Genomic DNA, 18,066 nt, shown 5'->3' with positions numbered 1-18,066 from the left:
GAGAAGTGACAGTCAGTTCTTTCATGCCAGAGTTACCTTTATTGTTAGTACTGACCACGACCACCACCTCTCCACAAAGGCAAAGTGCCGCACGAAGGACGGGGAAACAGTTTGATGCAAACTAACTCCGTTTATTTGTACTCTTACACACAGTTATATACCTTTTTCTTATCTCGCATAACATATGGAATTACCTGATTGATTAGTTACAGTTAGCATGTTACTACGCGATTAGTTACATGGTAAGGAGATAACAACCTCTGTTTTACACCACTCATCTGTTTTCCAGGAGATCTTGCAAGCAAGGGGGTCTGTAGAAAGTCCCGTGCTTATCTAGCATACCCGGGGCTATGTTCACCCCATGGTTTGAGTGATAACCAGCCTGTCTCCATCAATTGTTCTGTGCTATCAATACATGCTGCCTTTATACCTACAGCAAAGCCCCTGGGTACAATCAGAGGCACATTGTAAACTTTGAATTTACAGCAGAGAGCAGTGAGACAATGCCAAAAGGCCTGTAAAGAACAGGCAGATGCAGGCCAGGCTGTATGCAGTCTCCACACTGTCATCTAGTGGATTTAGTAGTCATATCCAGAGCTCAGTTTAATACTACACTGTAATTTCAGTGGACACATTGCAGATAAAACACACTCTTTTCTTTCTTGTGCAGTTTCTGCCTTTTCTTACCCAGTTCTTTTGGGATTGCTCCTTTCTGAATCCCCTTTTTTATAATCTTTTTATTCTCTTTGTTTTACTCACTTTGTACAGTAAACGCTTTTCCTTTGGGTTACTGTAATTCCCAGGCAGGCTAGTTCTCCATTGCCAGCCAGTGACTGCAGAATGTCTTTTCCTCTGTTACAGGAAAGAACCTCTTTTCCTTCCATAATGGCAGAAATAAGTTTAATTTTTTCTCTGTGAAAGACAGAATAAATCCCCTTATAGATTTACTCAAAGTGGTGTAGGTGCCTTTTGATACCCTCTCCCTCCCCCCCCCCCAGTCTTCAAAGACTTCTTCCTTATAGGTAGTTTGAATCTACCTTCTTTTAGTTTAAAAACATTACAGCTTTACAGGCTGGGTGTCTGCCTGTCTCTTCACATGGTGCCTCTGCCTCTCCAGGTTCCAGCCCCACACAGTTTGCAGCCTCCTACTCAGATAAATTGCCCAATAAACCCCAAAACTACAGGGATAAGGGAATTATGGCATACGAGTATTCTAGTTATGTTTGCCTGAACTTGCCAAGTATATAATGATAAACTTAGCAGTATGCAGGCATGATAAATATTAGCAAAGTGGTGTTGGTAGGACAAGAACTTCCAAAATCCCAAGTTCTACTGGTTCAAGGAGGCCCACAAGATCCACCTGTTGACCCTCAGAGTCCTGCTCATCAAGGGAGTCCCATCTCATGCATTCAAGTGTCCTGGGGAAGGTTTGCCTTGGTAGCTGTGGATTCCCAGACAGTGGGATCTTCAATACTGATACTGTGCTGCTGAGTATCTACTGTGCTCTTAGTCTTTGATTTTCCTTTTTATCCTCTAAGTTTCAGTCACGTGGGACATTCTGTACTTCCTCATTTATAAATCCAGATTGCTTATTATCCCTGGGGAATCAGCTCTGAATCCATTCCAAAGGCAACCCCTCACTCTCTCCACATCCCACAGCTGCCTTCCTGAGGAGTCAGCTCCCCAGGCTCACCCAGGGATAAGTGACCTCTTCACACCCACTCTGCAGCTGTTTTAACCACACTGATTCTACAACATCAGCCCTATGATCTACCAGATGCTAAATCAGCAATTAGCTAAATATATTCACGCCTAGTCAGCAATTTTACTGCTGCTGTACAGTGACACTAAGGCAGTGATTTGGCCAGACTCTGTCCCATCAGAAGAAATGCTAAATATATTTGAGCTGGCTTGGCAATTGTGTCAGTGGCCCACCTCAGCTCAGCAGTCCCTCTTCTGTAGCAAAGGTATGCGACAGCCTCCCCCCCTACACACACACACACTGCCTGCAGCTTTTCTCTCACAAAAACTGAGAGAGAAGGGAAAATAGATTATCACAAGTTGTAAAGGAAGAATATGAGGCCATTGGCATGCAACAGAAATGGGAAGTGATACTTTAAACATTGTTTAGTCTCACAGTTTAGAAACCACTAGCTAATAGTCCAGACTAGTTTTTCCTCTCTGTACTTCTGCATTCACATCTGAAGCTATCAAAAACCTTTGGCATGAGTGCATTCTGAAGTGATTTTAAATAAAAATCTCCAGTTTAATAACCATTTTAATAACTCCCAGAAAAAAAAAAAAAAAAAAAAAAAAAAAGTCTGCTCCACAGTATAGATCTATTTGGGAAAGACATGCTCTGCCACATTCATGGCTGACCCATGGGATGGGGAATGAAATAGCAAAAAAGAATGAGAAAACCTAGGTACAGATAAAGACAATGAGACTACTTACCAGTTACTGTCACAGGCCAAACTGACTTGCCTCAGGGATTATAACAATTTGTTGTCAATTAACGTAAATATTTGAGTAGTGATTTGGATTTTTTTCAAAAAAGGTAACAAACATTTATACACAGAAAAAACACTTTTCCTCCCCCATTCCCAGTCTCCATCACTCCAGGTTACTCTCCTCCCCCCTTGTTATTACCACAGGTACCCTCAGTCTCTTCACTGAGGCAAGAGGCAATGCAGGGGTTGGAGTCATAGCAGTTTCTTCAGCATGGGCCCTCCATGGGCTGAAGTTTCCTTGGGGTGTACATCCTTCAACATGGGCTCATCAGGGGGCCTCCCACAGAGGCCCAGCCTGCATCCACCCCACTGTCAAGACCCTGTACTGACCCCCAATATAAAATTACATACTTATTTTGAGAAAAAAAAAAATAAAAATCATATGTGCATCTTGTTAGTCAAAAAAGAAACTATCAGCATGCTGTTATCAGGCTTTACCCTCCAGATTTCTTCATGGAGTCTGTATCATTAAGACATTGCCTAGAACCAAAGGGACATCTCAGCCTGATTAAAACAAGGAGCCGTCCAAAATCATACATATTTCCTATTTTCAAGTTTATTCATCAGGCACTTGACCTCTCAGTCACTGCAGATCTTTCGAAAGAGATGTTTGAAGAAGTGAAACTGCACATTTTCAATCCACTTGGTGCTTTCTGCAAATTGTGCTTCCTAAAAGAAAACTCTTGTGATATATGATTGTAATATATGTTAATGAATTTGTATTCCTAACCAGTAAATTCAGAATTAAACTAAGAAGAAAGTGAATATGGGGCTAGACAAAGCAATTGAGACCTACAATTTTCCACAAAAACAGTGTAAGCAACACAAGGCCTTAACGAGACTGTCTTCTGTCTCAGCGATAATTGAAGCGTGGGCCTTGTTCTTAAAACAAGGCACTGCCAAGGCTAACGAGGCACCAAAAGAATGCAAACATCTGCACAGAGACAACATAAAAATGCCACAACCAGCAGATAAGGGAAAAATTATGGCTAGGGTCTCATTTTGCTCTATAACAAGGTAATGAAGTTGGTGAAAACAAGAAAAGTAAAGAGTTCAAGTCTGACGACCCCCCCCCCCCATATCTCCCCAAGAGAGGACTCCGCCCAGATTCTGCCCAGACTCTGCCTATCATGAATATTGTAGTAACATGATATAATCCCTATGAATATGTATGTAAACCCACCCCTTTTTAATATTCATAGAATTGTAATCAATATAAGGTAATTCTAGAGTTTTAGAGGTGTGCATGTGAGTGGAGCAGAGAGTCCCCATGCACTCAGCGCTGTTTTGCTCATTGCAATTTCAATCTTATTAATTAAATTAAACCATTAACAGAATATTGAGTGTCGGTCATTTTTAACAGTCTCAAGAATACTTCTGACCAGCTCCACGTAGTAAAAGAGCACTTGGAGCTGTAGCATCTAGTGGCTATGTGTTTGCCACTTCTTCTGTTCCCAACACACAAGACCAGTGGAGAAAGTGAGGTTCTCATCGAAACATTGCAGAACTGCTCCCTGTGGATTCTGACCTCTCTTGGAACAAAACATCCCATAAGGACAGAAAAGCTTAAAGCCACGTGCTCTAACCCAGCACAGAGGGCATCCCCACCAGACGGCAGTGAGACCTCGTCTTACACTGGTTTGTTTGGGTTTTTTTTCCCTTAAGAGCCTTTCTTTACAATGTGTATGGGAAACTATCATCCCAGTGCTAAATTAATGCAAGTCAAAGACATCAGGGACTTCTATTCAGTAATAAAACTAGCACAAGTATCCTCATGGTACAGTCATTACTAAACATCTCTTTCATCTTGCTCATTATATCAGAGTGAAGGTTTTTGAAATGGATCTATGTGAGACACAGCAGTGACTTAGAGTACATTGTTAAAGCAGAGTGTAACAGTGTCTTTCAGAATTCATACCACAAAATCAACAAAGTTTACAGAGCCATTAAGCAATAAGGACTAACCTTATTTTTCTATATAGTTACCTCCAAATATTAAATTGTTATGATTCTGTACTTTATTCATAGCCTCTTTCCCATACTCTTTCTATAATGAAAGTATCTTTTTGTCATAACAACATTTTAAAATTTAAGTTATAGGGGCTTGTGCATATTTTAAGTACTGTTTAAGGGCTTATCAGAGAACAGATTTGCTTTGAATGTATTTGTATCTCAGAACAGGTTCAGCCATAGTTAACTGCATGAGATGCAGAGCACAAATGCTGAGGAGCAACAACAGATTTCCCTACAGAAAGCTTTTCTTCTTGACTCATCTACTGAGCTGCCCATTTATATCGTAATTGCTGGAGATGCCCACAGGTGAAGATGACAGTACCAAAGACAGTTGTCTTGGTCCTCTGCTGTGCAAGTCTGTGCCAAGCCAGCATGACCACTATAAAAAGGTTTGATGTTAACATGTGACATTTATGCACATATCCAGACTGCTGCTTCTCTGGAGCAGATGGTCATCAGGCTTCTTATGCTCTTCTCTGTAGATACTCCTTGTAGCCACAATGCTGCTCCTTGCAGGTATTTTCCTCTGAGCAGATGTCTGAATGGGCCACAGCCAATTTATCAGTCATGGCCATTTGTCAAAGAGATTCCAATACTTGCAAAATTGCTATGGAGTTAATACACTGGAGACTGGAACCACACAGAGTGGTTTAAAATAACAGCAAGCTGCTGAATATAGCAGAACTTAACCCAAACTGAAAATTATTTTACAGGACATTTGCTTACAGAGCCTGAAAAATTACAAATGTGTGAGAGCCCCTGACATATCCCGCAGATAATTGCCATTGAACTAATTATCCCATACTGATAAGACAATTTTCCCTTTGTCAATATGATAACAAAAGGAAGATGATTGTGGAATACAAAAAGCTGGTAAAGACCTATAAAACAGCCTTGAAGGTTTACAGGAATAATTAGAACTGAGATAAGAAGATTCTGGCTTGCATATCTTATTAACCATGAATCCCCAGAAGAGGAGCCTTAAGAGATAACAAAGGAAACACTGTGCCACAAGGCTTGAGGTCAGGAGAACTCAGCAGAAACTAAAGGAGGGCAGGGAGGGACTGAAACCACCAGCTCCAGAAACATCCCCTCTCCAATTATGATCACTCTTCACAGAACATGCACCTTGATTTAAAAGGACAAGTAGTGATGAGTTAAAAAGTGTAAATAAAGGCAGATATTGATGCTTGCTAAATGTGGTAAGTATGCCATAGTTTTTTTGCATGGGGAGTGCTACCTTTGGGGGTTTACTACCTCGCACCCTTTTCTGCACAAAATTGGCATAAAGAAGTACCTCAACTCAGTGCAGATTGGAGAATTGCACATCAGGTGAGAAGACCCCATTTTGGGACAACAACTATGCCTCAGCAAGCCAGTTCTGATAATGAACAGGGGAAAAAAACAATTTTTTTTAGTTATATGTTTTTTGCTGTCTTGCTGTCGGCTTTTTCTTAGTGTGTATGATCTTTGCTGTTATACTGACAGGATGATTCTTACTATTAGTATGATGATTCTATTTGTCATTTCCTCCTGCAGTAAGAACATGGTACAGTAAGGAATGTGAATCTCATATTTATGGACAGTTTTGCAGAACTTTCCTGTAAAGTGTGCTGCCAGACCTAGTTAGGATTCTGCAAACAACTCTAAAGGGAAAAGCCTCTTCCATCAGCTGCTGAGCTGTTGTCATGGTCCTGCTGGTTTGTACCAGGAAAAATTCTACCCAGCTACAGAATCTGTCTGCTATGCCAGTCGATTTTTTGTGTTTGTCTGGTTTTTGTTTTGTTCTAATTAAATGCCCTAGAAGATGAATTTGTATGGTGGGCCACAATCTCTCTCTTGCTGGTATCTAAGAAAAGCAGTCTTTTTTTCTGGTTAGTTGCAGAATGATTGTATGCTCAGATAGAGTATTTATCTTAGTCTTAATTCATATCCATTGTATTTATAGCCTGTTAACTCCAATCTGTATTGCTATGTCTGTTGCTCAAAGCCCTCCAGAGAGAATGCTATGGACTAAGCAACAACTTTCAGGTTTTTATTAATACTGCTTTTCCAGCTCCTTAGGTCTCTAAGCATGAACTAGCACCTCTCTATGCCAAATTTATTTTGGTTCAATTTAAAGGTGAATACTGCAATAAATCCTCCTTGCCTAGGCTTCTGCTAGTGCTCCTGGCAACCCTGCATCTTGTTTCTCCACTGCCTGAGATTCTCTGTACTTCTGAAGCACAGGAGACATCTATTTGTTTAATTATCCAGTTAAATCAATAAAAAAGATGGACAGGCAAAGAAGTACTGCAAGCAGCAAGATTAGCCAAGTGCTACTCTCCAAACAGATGCTCCCCAGCTGTTTCCATCAGCACCCTCTCTACCGTATCCCTTCTTTGGACCCATATTTTCTCTGCCCCAAATACATCACCTTAATTTCATCCCACACCATTTCCTGGTAGGGTACAAGTCAGTATCTCCTGTGGCTAACTGGGAATCACATGTATGCTGATTTGTGGGCTAAACTGAAGGCTGAGTTCTCCTTGCCTTTACTGCAGTGTAGGGGGAAGGAAGTAAGGACTATTCATTTGTCTCATCTCAAACCAGCCATCAATGTCATCTTCTATGGGTGCTGCTTGATATTGGTCAATAAAGTCCAGTAAGTGTATGAAAACACAATGACAACCTGATTTCTTTTCAAAAAATACCTAATGAGCTGTAAAGGAAAGGCACTATGAACCAATTAACACAGAGTGGCTTTTTACTCCTTATTAGCTGTATCTCCACATTTTCTTCTGAAGATCATCTTCTGCAGTGATTTACAGCAAGATTATTTTGTTCCAAAGATTATCAAAGTCTATTGATCAAGTGTTGCTATGGCAGAGGGAGCTTATTTTTAAATTTTATATTGAAGGAGAATGATATTTATGACTTGTTCAATAGCACTGATTCCTGGAGGAAAGAGGATAGTCCCATGGGGACATGGGAGGGCCTGAGGTGCATGATGGTGCAGACTTAGTTTTACAGTCCTAACATGCTTTCAGACACAGGCTTGTTTCCCATGTGCTTGAAATATTAGTGCCATAACAACATAAAACTGAAACAGAAAACCTCAGACATTTTACACTGAGGCACCTCGGTCATTTAAGGACAGAAATAATTTTATGAGTAATCAAGCCAGCTTTATAGGAGCAAACCAGTGATACTCAAAAGTCAGCACTGAACAGAGAAACATAAGAAGTAACATGAACAAATCAGTACTGCAAAACACTTAAGCAAGTAGCCATAGAAAGCAACATTACAGAAAGCAGATACCTTGGCAAAATCCACTTTATGCCATGATATAACCACAAAGGTAGGAAACTTTCTCTTCCTACTGTTCATTAAATAACACTGAGGCAAATTTTAAGTTCATTTGAACTTCAACACACTATGGTTTACATCGTCATAATATTAAGAATGGTGTCCTCCTCACAAAGTCACAGCACTGGAACAGAGATGCTTGCAGAGAGCTACATGGATCTGCCTTTTTCCCACAGAAAGCATCATAGCTTAAGAATGAAGTTTTCAGCCCATCTTTGACTAGGGACTGTGCCTCATTGGGATAAGGTTAATTTCCTTCATATGATGCCAGGTTTTCCATGTCTGGGGGTACTCATTTGCTGGCTGAGTCAACCCACCCCAGGCTACCAAACTTTGCCTATTTTAAACACCATAAGAATGGAACTTAGCTTCAGGTTATTTTAAAAGTTTCTTCAGAAATAGTTCAGAGATTTCAAAGAAAACACTTGAAAAACTGTGCTGCATCCACAGGGAAATTTCAACATCTTTCTGTTGGTGGTAAAGGCTGAAAACCTGGACCATGGTGTGGCTGTGTGCCTTTTGGTCTTCCCCAGAACTACCACCACCCCTAAAGAAAAGGGCAAGCAAACAAAACCAGAGTACCCTAGCCTGGATTATCTGCTTCCATATGTCCAAGGGGACTTGCTAAGACTCAGAGCTAAGTGCTCCAAAGCTCCTGCTACCATGGGCACGCTCCAGTTCAAGGCTGCAGGGAAGAAGCGACCATTTCAGTTGCTTTTCCTGTCAGCTGGAAGATGTTTTAGTAACAAGCAAAAGAGCTGGAAACAAGGCACCATTTCACCCTTGTAGTCTTAACAGTGGTGAACAGACAGGATAAAAAAAAATATTAAAAATAAATCTCCCTAGATAAATGCAGAAGTCTCAATACAAGATAGGCTTTGCATGGCTGAGTTGGTAGCACTGTACTGGAGCTAGGGACCAGGGAATGTTTCAAGGATGACCTTTGCTGGGATGAAAACAGGCAGAGGAAGACAAGTTGGAACCCAGCAAAGTGAGAGAAAGAAAACATTTTTAAAAACAAAATTGCAGTGACAACCTTGCACTTTCAACAGTAAGTCCCAGTGAGGCCGAAGGCAAGGTTTCCAAAAGGAAGGGCAAAATATTTAGGTCTAGGAAGGCAGACAGACAGGAACTGAGACAGGGAGGTAGTAAGTGTAGCCCCTACAGGCAAGTTTAAAGGAATACTTAGTTTAAAAGACCAGGTTTCTGGAACAAAGGCTGAATTCTAAAGTACAACTCACCCATCTGCCACCAGGAAAATCAGCCTTGATTGGAAAGCAGAGCACACACTTATCTAGCACTCAGCTAAGGAGGAATCAGTAATAAAAAAGATTACTTACAACACCTGGGAAGGAAAGTATTGTCAATGCCAAATGTGGTGGTCACATATCTCAGTGGAGGTAGGAATGGAGAGCAGTAATAAAGTAATAATTGTAATAAAGTAATAAAGACTCTGTGACTGGGCCCAGCCAGACTGGGCTTATGAAAGACAGATCCTGCTTAACTAACTCCATCACCTTCTACAACAAAGTCATCTTCTTACTGGATGAGGAAAAAGTTGTTCACGTTGAAAAGACTTTAGTAATTTGTCACCACCCAAACTGGGCAACCCAAAGAGGTACAGATTAGCCCCCCTTGCTTTCTAAAATCCTTCTCCTAATGGGGCCTGTCCCACTCAATGAGTAGGAGTAATGTTTCTGCCCAGCCTGCTTGGTGCATAAGGGTAGGGTTAACCTTTTTTAAGAGACCTGTCCCACACAGTGGGCACAGGGCAGGGTTAACCTTTTTAATTCTCTGTGAGATTGTCAGGAGGAACAACAGTTATCCAGGAAGTTCAAACAAGCACACTTGACTTCAAATTTAAAGATTATGAAGCTGGTAAAAAAACCCAAAAACCAAAACAAGCAAAAAAACCAAAACAAAAGAACAAAACAAAACACTATAGTATCACTCTCAAAGCAATGCCTTACAATTAGCAAAACTTAGCAGAATTAGAAATTATGTTACCATTATGTCCTGAGAATAAGGTTTGAGACAGAGAGATACGAAGGGGATAGAAAAGAGAGCAGGACCCTTGGATGCAGTGACAATCTTGGTGTGAAGCTGTGGTCCTCGGATTGGTCCTTGCTGATTAATTCTTATCAGGTGAAGGATGCTTTATAATTAAGGAAGAGGGTGAGCGGTGGGGATGGAAGAGCCAACGTCCACTAACTCCTCCTCTGGTTCTGTTGATACAGCCTCTGCAGCCTTACCTCCAGCCTTGTTAAGGCCACAAAGCTTTTGCTCTGTTACAGCAGTTGCACAAGTAAATTGTCTGGTCCTGTCACTGTATTTGTCTGGCCATAAAGCCTCCAATATCCACACAATGTCTAAGTCAGATAAGCAAGCTGCACATCCTTCCACCCCTACCCTTTATCTGGTAAAAGATAAGTGCACTAAATTAGCCTACACTCTTGAAAACACAGTAATTGCCTTGTATGAAACAAAGACACCTCTATTCCCACACCCTGACTGCCCAGGTGGATGTTTTGAATCATATATTCATTTCAGGACTCTAGAAGACATCCTGTCCATGATGGGTACCTTCAGCCCTAGTCAATACCCCCATGCTCCCATCTGCCAGTTTACTTCAAGCAACACAACACTGGTTTTTCTTTCAGAACAGCCACATCTAGGTGGATGTCAGCATCTGTAGTATCATGGCTTCAGCCAGCACCACAGGGAGCAGGAGAAATGGCATCTGAGTGAGAGCATCTGACACAGTCCCCTTAGCACACATGCAGCAGCTATGCAGTAAGTGCAGCTCTGTCTCGAGGCCAGCTATAAGTGCAAAATACTTTAAGTGCAAAAGCTTACAGGATAGCTACTGAGCCAATACACAGTGTTGGCACAAGTCACCATGTAAACATGGCCAGAGCCAAGACTCAGTCCTTGGTATAAGAGAAATAGCATGTGTGCACTGGGATTCAAAATGAGCATTCTGTCTTATTGGGTACAGAGTCAGTTAGCAAATTTCTCCAAATATTTAGAATATAATCATTATGGATCAATGGACTGAATAATTTCCTCCTGAAAACAATTCACTCAAGCATTTAAGTCAGCCTCATATATCATTATGCAGAACAAAACCCAAAGTGATTTCTTGACAGGAACTTCGTGTTGTTTTCACTGGGTACACCGAAGTCCACAATGAATCTTCTTTAATGCAGGCAGAATAATAAAGGTGCAAAACTCCCAAGAAAATGCTAAGTTCCCATCATTATTAGAAACTTCTCTAGTGGAAATAGTTTTCACAGTCTAATAGTGGTTTATCCAGCCGGGGGAAAAAAAAAAAAAAAAAAAGTTAGTAGGCCAGCTGTGGGAGGAAGGGAGTTTAAAACCTCCTGAATAGTTCTCTAGTTTGAGAGAATAAGTAACGGAAACAGAAGACTTCTTTCTCTCAAAAAAGCAAATTTTTAATTCAGCATAGATAGAGATATAGCTAATAAATTATAATGTTATGCTCCCCTGGGCAATTATATCCAAGATGCCTACAAGCATACATCTTCACAAATGTAGTAGTACTAAAGGCTTAAAGGCTTTTAAGTACTCATGCCAACCAATTCCTAACTCCAAGTCAGACCAGGAAAACAAAAAAATGCTGAAAAAAACCCATTCCTGATGCGTTTTCTGCTAAGTATACACTGTTAGGAGTTCACTAGAAAAACATGGACCTGCATCCAGTTCAAATCCTCCTGTAACCATGAAACCTTTTAAGAATGAGCATCTGGCATTGGCTTTAAACCTGCTTTTCATCTGCAGTATTATCATCAATGACTGTTTAACTAGATGCAATGAACACAACTTTATGCTTTTAAAACAAATAAATAAATAAATAAGACAAGGTATAGCCTTCAAAAGTTTATTTCAAATATAAAAACTGTTTGGTGAAATATTGACAGAGTTTTTACTTTCAGTATAAAGGTTTAAACAGAATCAGTTATCATTTCCTTTTTAAAAATATGATTCAATTCAGAACTCTGAACAATAATGAAAAGGCACTTAAACAAAATATAACCAGCAACAAATATAACTCTTTTGTCAAAGTCAATGTGTAGTCAAACATTATCTAAAACTTTATATACAAAGAAATTAATTACAGTCTGGTGTGAGCAACATAGTCCTGCAAAGAGTGAGTTCAAAACCCCTGCATTTCAACAATCACATTTTGCTTTCAAGTGTAAAGAAAGCAGTGAGAGAGAAAAACAAGAGAAGTCTTCAGTTAACTATGAGTTTATAGCATTCTGTTCAGGTAAGAAATCAGAATTCAATTTATACAACTTCTGCAAAAGCAAATGTAAGAAAACTGGGTAGCAGCATAAATCATAAAACCATAGAATGGTCTGGGTTGGAAGGGACCTTAAAAATCTAGTTCAAACCCTCCTCCATGGGCATGGACACCATCCAATCAAACAGGTTTCTCAAGGCTCCATCCAACCTGGCCTTGAACATTTCCAGGGAGGTGACAGCCACAACTTCCTTGGGCAACCTGTGCCTCTGTCTCACCACCCGCTCACTAAAGAATGTCATCCTGATGTCTAACCTTTATCTTCCCTCTTCAAGTCTGAAACTATTTCCCCTTGTCCTCTCACAACACACCCGTGTAAGAAGCCCTAGCCCAGCTTTCCTGTAGGCCCCCTTCACATATTGGAAGGATGCTACGAGGTCACCTTGGAGCCTCCTCCAGGCTGAACAACCCCAGCCTCCTCAGCCTGGCTTCACAGGGTGCCCCAGCCCTCTGATCTTTTTAGTGGCTCTTGTCTGGACACATTCCAGGAGCTCCATGTCCTTCTTGCACTGGGGACTCCAGAACTGGACATAGTACTCCAGGTGGGGTCTCTCAAGAGCAGAGGGGGAGAATCACCTCCTTCCACTGGCTGTCTGTGCATCTTTTGATGCAGCCCAGGACACAGTTGGCTGTGTTGCAAGCACAGACTGACAATTCATGTTAAGCTTCTGGTCCACCACCACCCCCAAGTCCTTCTCCTCAGGGCTGCCCTCAGTCTTCTGTCCTCCCAACCTGTATTCATGAATGGGATTGCCCCAACACAGATGCAGAACCCTGCACCTGGCCTTGTTGAACTTCATGCAGTTTGCATCAGTCCACTTCTCAAGCCTGTCAAGGTCCCTCCTGTGTGTTGACTTCACCAGTTTGGTGTTGTCAGCAAACTTGCTGAGGGTGCATTTGATTCCATTGTCCATGTTGCCAACAAAGATGTTACACACTGCTCTGAGTACCAACCCTTGAGGAACACCAGTTGCCACACATCTCCATTTGGACACTGAGCCACTGATAACAACGTTTTGGGTGTGACCAGCCAGCCAGTTCTTTATCCAATAAGTGGTCCAACTGTATTGCTACAGTTTAGAGGTAAGAGTGTTGTGAGGAACAGTGTCAATTGCTTTGCACAGGTCCAGGTAGATGAAGCCTGTTGTTCTGCCTTTTTCCACTGAGGCTGTGACCCCATCATAAAAGGCCACCAAACCAGTCAGGCTGGACTTGCCCTTAGTGAATCCGTGTTGGCTGTCACCAATCACATCTGTTTGTGACATTTGTCACCTTTGTTATCTGCTTGCCTTACAGACCCTTCAGGAGGATCTGCCCCATGATCTTGCCTGTATTTCCCTGGGTCTCCCTTTTACCAGACAGCAGAACTTTACTAGACTGCTATGACATTTAAACATGATGCACAGTGGCTTTGCAACTTCATCTGCCAGCTCTGTTAGGAGCCATGGGTGAACCTCATCAGGTTCCATGTACTTGTTCACCTTCAGGTTCTTTAGGTGGTCTCAAACCTGGTCTTCATCTGGCGTTGAGGAAGTCCCTGCTTTTAGCTTCTGCAATTTGGAGGGTGAAGACAGAGGCAAAGTAGTCACTGAGTAACTCAGCCTTCCCTCTTGGGTGACCAGCTCTTCTGTCTCCTGCTGCAGTGGGCACACATTTCCCCTAGTTTTCCATTTATCATTGACATACCTATAGAATTTTTCCCTGTTGTCCATAACCCCCCTTGCCAGATTGAACTCTCTGTCCTTAAATTTTCCTGACCTGGTCTCTTGCTTCTCTAACTACTTCTCCCAGGTTATCTGTCCTTTTTTCCATCCTCTCCAAACTTTGTTTTTACCCCTAACTGTATCCAGGAATTCACTGATCATCCATGCCAGCCTCCTGGTACTCCTGCCTGCCTTCCTCTTCATTGGGACACATTAGTCCTGGGCATGTGGGTGATTCTTGTAAATGGACCAGCTCTCCTGGGCTCCTTTCACATCTAGGTCTTTATCCCATTCAACCCTAGTAAGCAGATCCTTGAAGAGACTAAAGTTTGCCCTTTTAAAATCAAGTGCCATCAGTTTTCTTCACACTTTCCTTGCTGCCCTAAGTATCCTGAATTCTACAGTCTCATGGTTACTGCAGCCTGGTCTCCCAGTATTTTTTACATCACTCATGAAGCAAGGTCTAGCAAAGCTCCTTTTCTGGTTGGTTTCTCCACCATTTGGAGGAGGAGGTTGCCATCAGTGCACTCAAGGAACTTCCTGGAGTGCTGGTACTTTGCTGTGCTGTCCCTCCAGCAGATGTTGGGGTGATTAAAGTTCCCCTTGAGGATCATGGTTTGTGAGGGTGAAGCAGCTCTTGTCTAAAGAGGGCCTTACCCACCTGGTCATCCTGGTTGGGTGGCCTGGTGCAGACCCCTACTATGGTATCACTTGCTCCTGACTTACCTTTAATCCTGACCCACAGGTTCTCTGTCAGCTCCTCATCCATCCCCAGGCAGAGCTCTATGGACTCCAGCTGATCAGTGATGTAGAGAGAGAGACACCCCCTCCTCTTCTGCCTTTCCTGTCCTTCCTAAACAGTTTATACCCAGCCAACCCCACACTCCAGTCACAGAAGCCATCCCACCACAACCTGGTGATACCAATAACATCACAACCCCAAAGGCAGGCAGACGTGTCACTGGTCTTGTTTACTCCCCATGCTTTGTGCTTTTGGATGTGTCCCCCTCAGAGCAGCCTTACTGGCAGGGCTTATATCTACCTGTACATATGCCTTCCTGTTGGCCTGGGATTCTCTTTCAGGCCCTGGGCATCTGTTAATGCCCTTAGTGGAGCAAAAACTTTTGTTGAACTGAGGTATCAGTTTTGCCCCTAGCATCACCATGCCATTCCAAGGATCATCTCTGGTGGTCACAGTTTTATCCTCACCCCCCTTCAAACCTAGTTTAAAGCCCTCTCGATGAGCCCTGCCAAGTCCCAGCCAAAAATCCCTCTCCTGGATAATTCTGCACCATCCTGTGCCAGCAGGTCTGGTGCCACGTAAACATCTCCATGACCAAAAAACCCAAAGTTCAACCTATGGCACCAGCCCCAAAGCCACCTGATGGTCAGGTGTGCTTTTCTATTCCTTTCAGCATTCCCTGCCAGTAAAGGAATTGAAGAAAACACCACCAGTGCTCCTGAACCCTCTACCATTTGGTCTTGGGCCAAATGGTAAATACTTCATGGTATGCCCTGATATGTATGTTTGAGGATTGTATATTTGTATTCCCAGATTTAAAAATAAGAAGAAGATTCTACAAAAATAGAGAGCCTTATTAGAAGCACATCAGACTAGCATAACTAGAAAATAAAAAGAGTGATGCTTGGGAATACACTGCAACCCCTTTTCAGTAGGAATATTTTTCCACTGCCAGCAATGGAAAGTAAGAAAAGCAGATGTTTTGCAGAATCAGACAGGAAGACAGACTATGACAATTTAAATGAGTTTGAATTCTTTTGGTCAAGATTCAACTCCTGTATCTTTAAAAAAAAATGTATTCAAACATGCCAAAGAGAAACAATACATTTTAAAGGGCGTTTTCAGCACCAAAGCTTACTTGTGCAATAAACAGGGAATAAGACTGAATCATTCACAAATATGAGACAAATAAAGGCAGAAATTGCCAATATAAAAAAAACACCTTTTTTCTTCTTTTTTATAACTACTCAGAAATATGAAATGAACAGGAAAAAGCATTTTAGTGTTGGCATTTTTTCTGCAGTGATACTGAATAAAACCTATTATACAGGAGTGCTATCAAGGCTTTTGCATCTTTTTTTCCAAGTACATCTTCCTGTAGGTCTGAAACATATCTTTTGAGTCTTTGATTGGAATATGAAGAGCCTCCCCACCTCCATCCAGGATCTGTATAGCTGTATCAAGTGGAATACTGTCCTCAGCTGAAAGACAGAGAAGCAGGTTAAAGCAAAAGTCTAACAGTCTCATATAACTCTGCTCTTTATGCAAGTCTTAAGGCCACCCACTGTGAAAAAGGATGCCACAAACTTCCTTCCTAAAGCACCAGACACCTCAGATTTGTATCAGTCTTCAATGTATCTTTAAGGACTATTTCTAAAGAATATTAAGAAAGGTGTGAATAAAAATGTGCATTTGTGGAAGTAAGAGAAGACACAAAAGGAAGGGCTAAAAGAATGGCAGACACCAATAGCCAAGGACACACTCAACAGCAGCAAGAGATGTAAACACTGCAAAGTGAGTTGTTTGTAGCAAAACCACAACACAGGTAACTTGATGGCAGAACACTTGCACTCTGATAAGAAGAGGATGGCAACAGGATGCTGATTGCACCATTTTGCTTCCTGTCAGACCAGTAGGAAAACAAGGCTATAGCTAGAAAGATACATAAAACAAAGAAACAAGGACAGTGGGGAGCAACCTCACCCAAGATCTACAAAGGCTGGAAAAAACAAGATCCCAAAATAAAAGATGCCAATGTTCTATAGGGTACAAGAGACCACTCAAAAGGTAATTTGCCACCTAAGAGAAACAAGGAAGATGTAGCAGTGGCACCACTTTTCCTCTGTGTGTCAGAGAAGTAATCCTGCCTAGACTACAGGAACACACTACCTGGGGGTACACGTGTACACATGGAAAGCATCAACTTACTATGGAAACCAAATAAAATTTTTTAATCACTTTATTTTTATAGTCTCACACTAGATTTTTTTATGTCACATCTATATTTTGAAGTGGGAAGGAGCTAGCTTGGCCTTGACCTATTAAAACTATTTTTGAATCTTTTGACTAGTGCTACCTCCAAGTCAGTTGCTCATATGGATTCAGGAAAATTTCAACAATCTCCAACAACACATCCTTATGGCAATAAATATCTCCACAAATCTTTGGACTCATATGCCTAACTCTAAAGTATCCATTTCAGCAGCACAGCTAACAGAGTAAATTAAAATACTTTATTAAGATTTACTACTACAAATGAACACTTAAAACCATGCAAAGAATATTTAACTTATATTTCAAAATGGATAATCAGAAGCCATTTCACCTGTGAAGTTTCCTTCCAGCTTTTTTTGCTTCACGGGATCATATTTTAACCAATCTTCTTTTTTACTCTTGACACCTAAAAAGAAAATTTAAAAGTATTTCTGAGGTTCATTTATCATGTGTTTTGGTCTCTATTCAGCACCAAGTCTTAATACATAGACTAGCACATGCAAAAGTAAACTTCCTTTGAGTGTGAAAATTACTTGCAGGGCCTGCTATGCACAACATAAGATCTGGTTTTATTTCAAAACATAACACATTTGACACAAATACACTTCAGAACATACCACATAAAATGTCAGAAGACTGGGGAGAGAGGAAGAAGGGAGAAAAATGGCAGCTTAACACAAAGATAGCAAATATTATGGAAACTGTGTGGACCAGGTTATGTCAGGCTCAAGCCCTCTCTCTCTTCCTCGGGGTCACAAAAGATATCTCCATCTGATGTCTACCCAGCCAGATCTATACACAACCAGGTGATACACAAATCACTTGAATATAAATCAGATCACCTTTGGTATTCATGCCAAGAGAATCTGCTTTCTACTAACAAGCCAAGACATCTTCTACAAGTAGGTTAGAAAGCCTCCTTGGCAAGTTACTTGAAACTGCCATGCTCTAAACTACTCTAACCTTATTCTGTAAAACTCAAAGAAAAAAAACCAAACACCATAACACAAAATATTAAATTGAAGGGAAAGTCTTAAATTCTTCTTCAGCATAACACACAGCTACAGTTTGTCAGAAAGCTACGCTATTTCAGCCTTCACCTTCTAGAGTCCCACATTTTCACTGTCAGTAGTTTTGTGCAACATGAAT

The 18,066-nt window shown here is 41.3% G+C and overlaps 1 protein-coding gene and 1 long non-coding RNA gene across 5 annotated transcripts in view; one reads left to right on the top strand and one right to left on the bottom strand.

Annotated features, from left to right (window-relative positions):
• Window positions 1–18,066, top strand: part of LOC139787651 (uncharacterized) — a 376,416-nt gene that overhangs the window by 319,244 nt on the left and 39,106 nt on the right. The gene's annotated exons all lie outside the window — the stretch shown is intronic.
• Window positions 11,759–18,066, bottom strand: part of RESF1 (retroelement silencing factor 1) — a 46,194-nt gene continuing 39,886 nt past the window's right edge. For 3 of the 4 annotated variants that reach the window (XM_071769220.1, XM_071769227.1, XM_071769236.1), the window contains exons 5-6: window positions 17,249–17,323; window positions 11,759–16,124 (exon numbers count right to left, since the gene is read on the bottom strand). In XM_071769220.1, the coding sequence (XP_071625321.1) occupies window positions 15,982–16,124; window positions 17,249–17,323 (218 nt within the window). In that variant the 3' untranslated portion in view covers window positions 11,759–15,981. Of the gene's footprint in view, window positions 16,125–17,134; window positions 17,324–18,066 lie in introns of those variants that run through there. The other variant, XM_071769244.1, reaches the window with a different exon arrangement.

This window comes from Heliangelus exortis, chromosome 1 (genome assembly GCF_036169615.1).
Source record: "Heliangelus exortis chromosome 1, bHelExo1.hap1, whole genome shotgun sequence".
NCBI lineage: Eukaryota > Metazoa > Chordata > Aves > Apodiformes > Trochilidae > Heliangelus > Heliangelus exortis.
The sequence above is the reverse complement of the archived record's forward strand: the minus strand, read 5'-3'. Positions and strand labels throughout refer to the sequence as shown.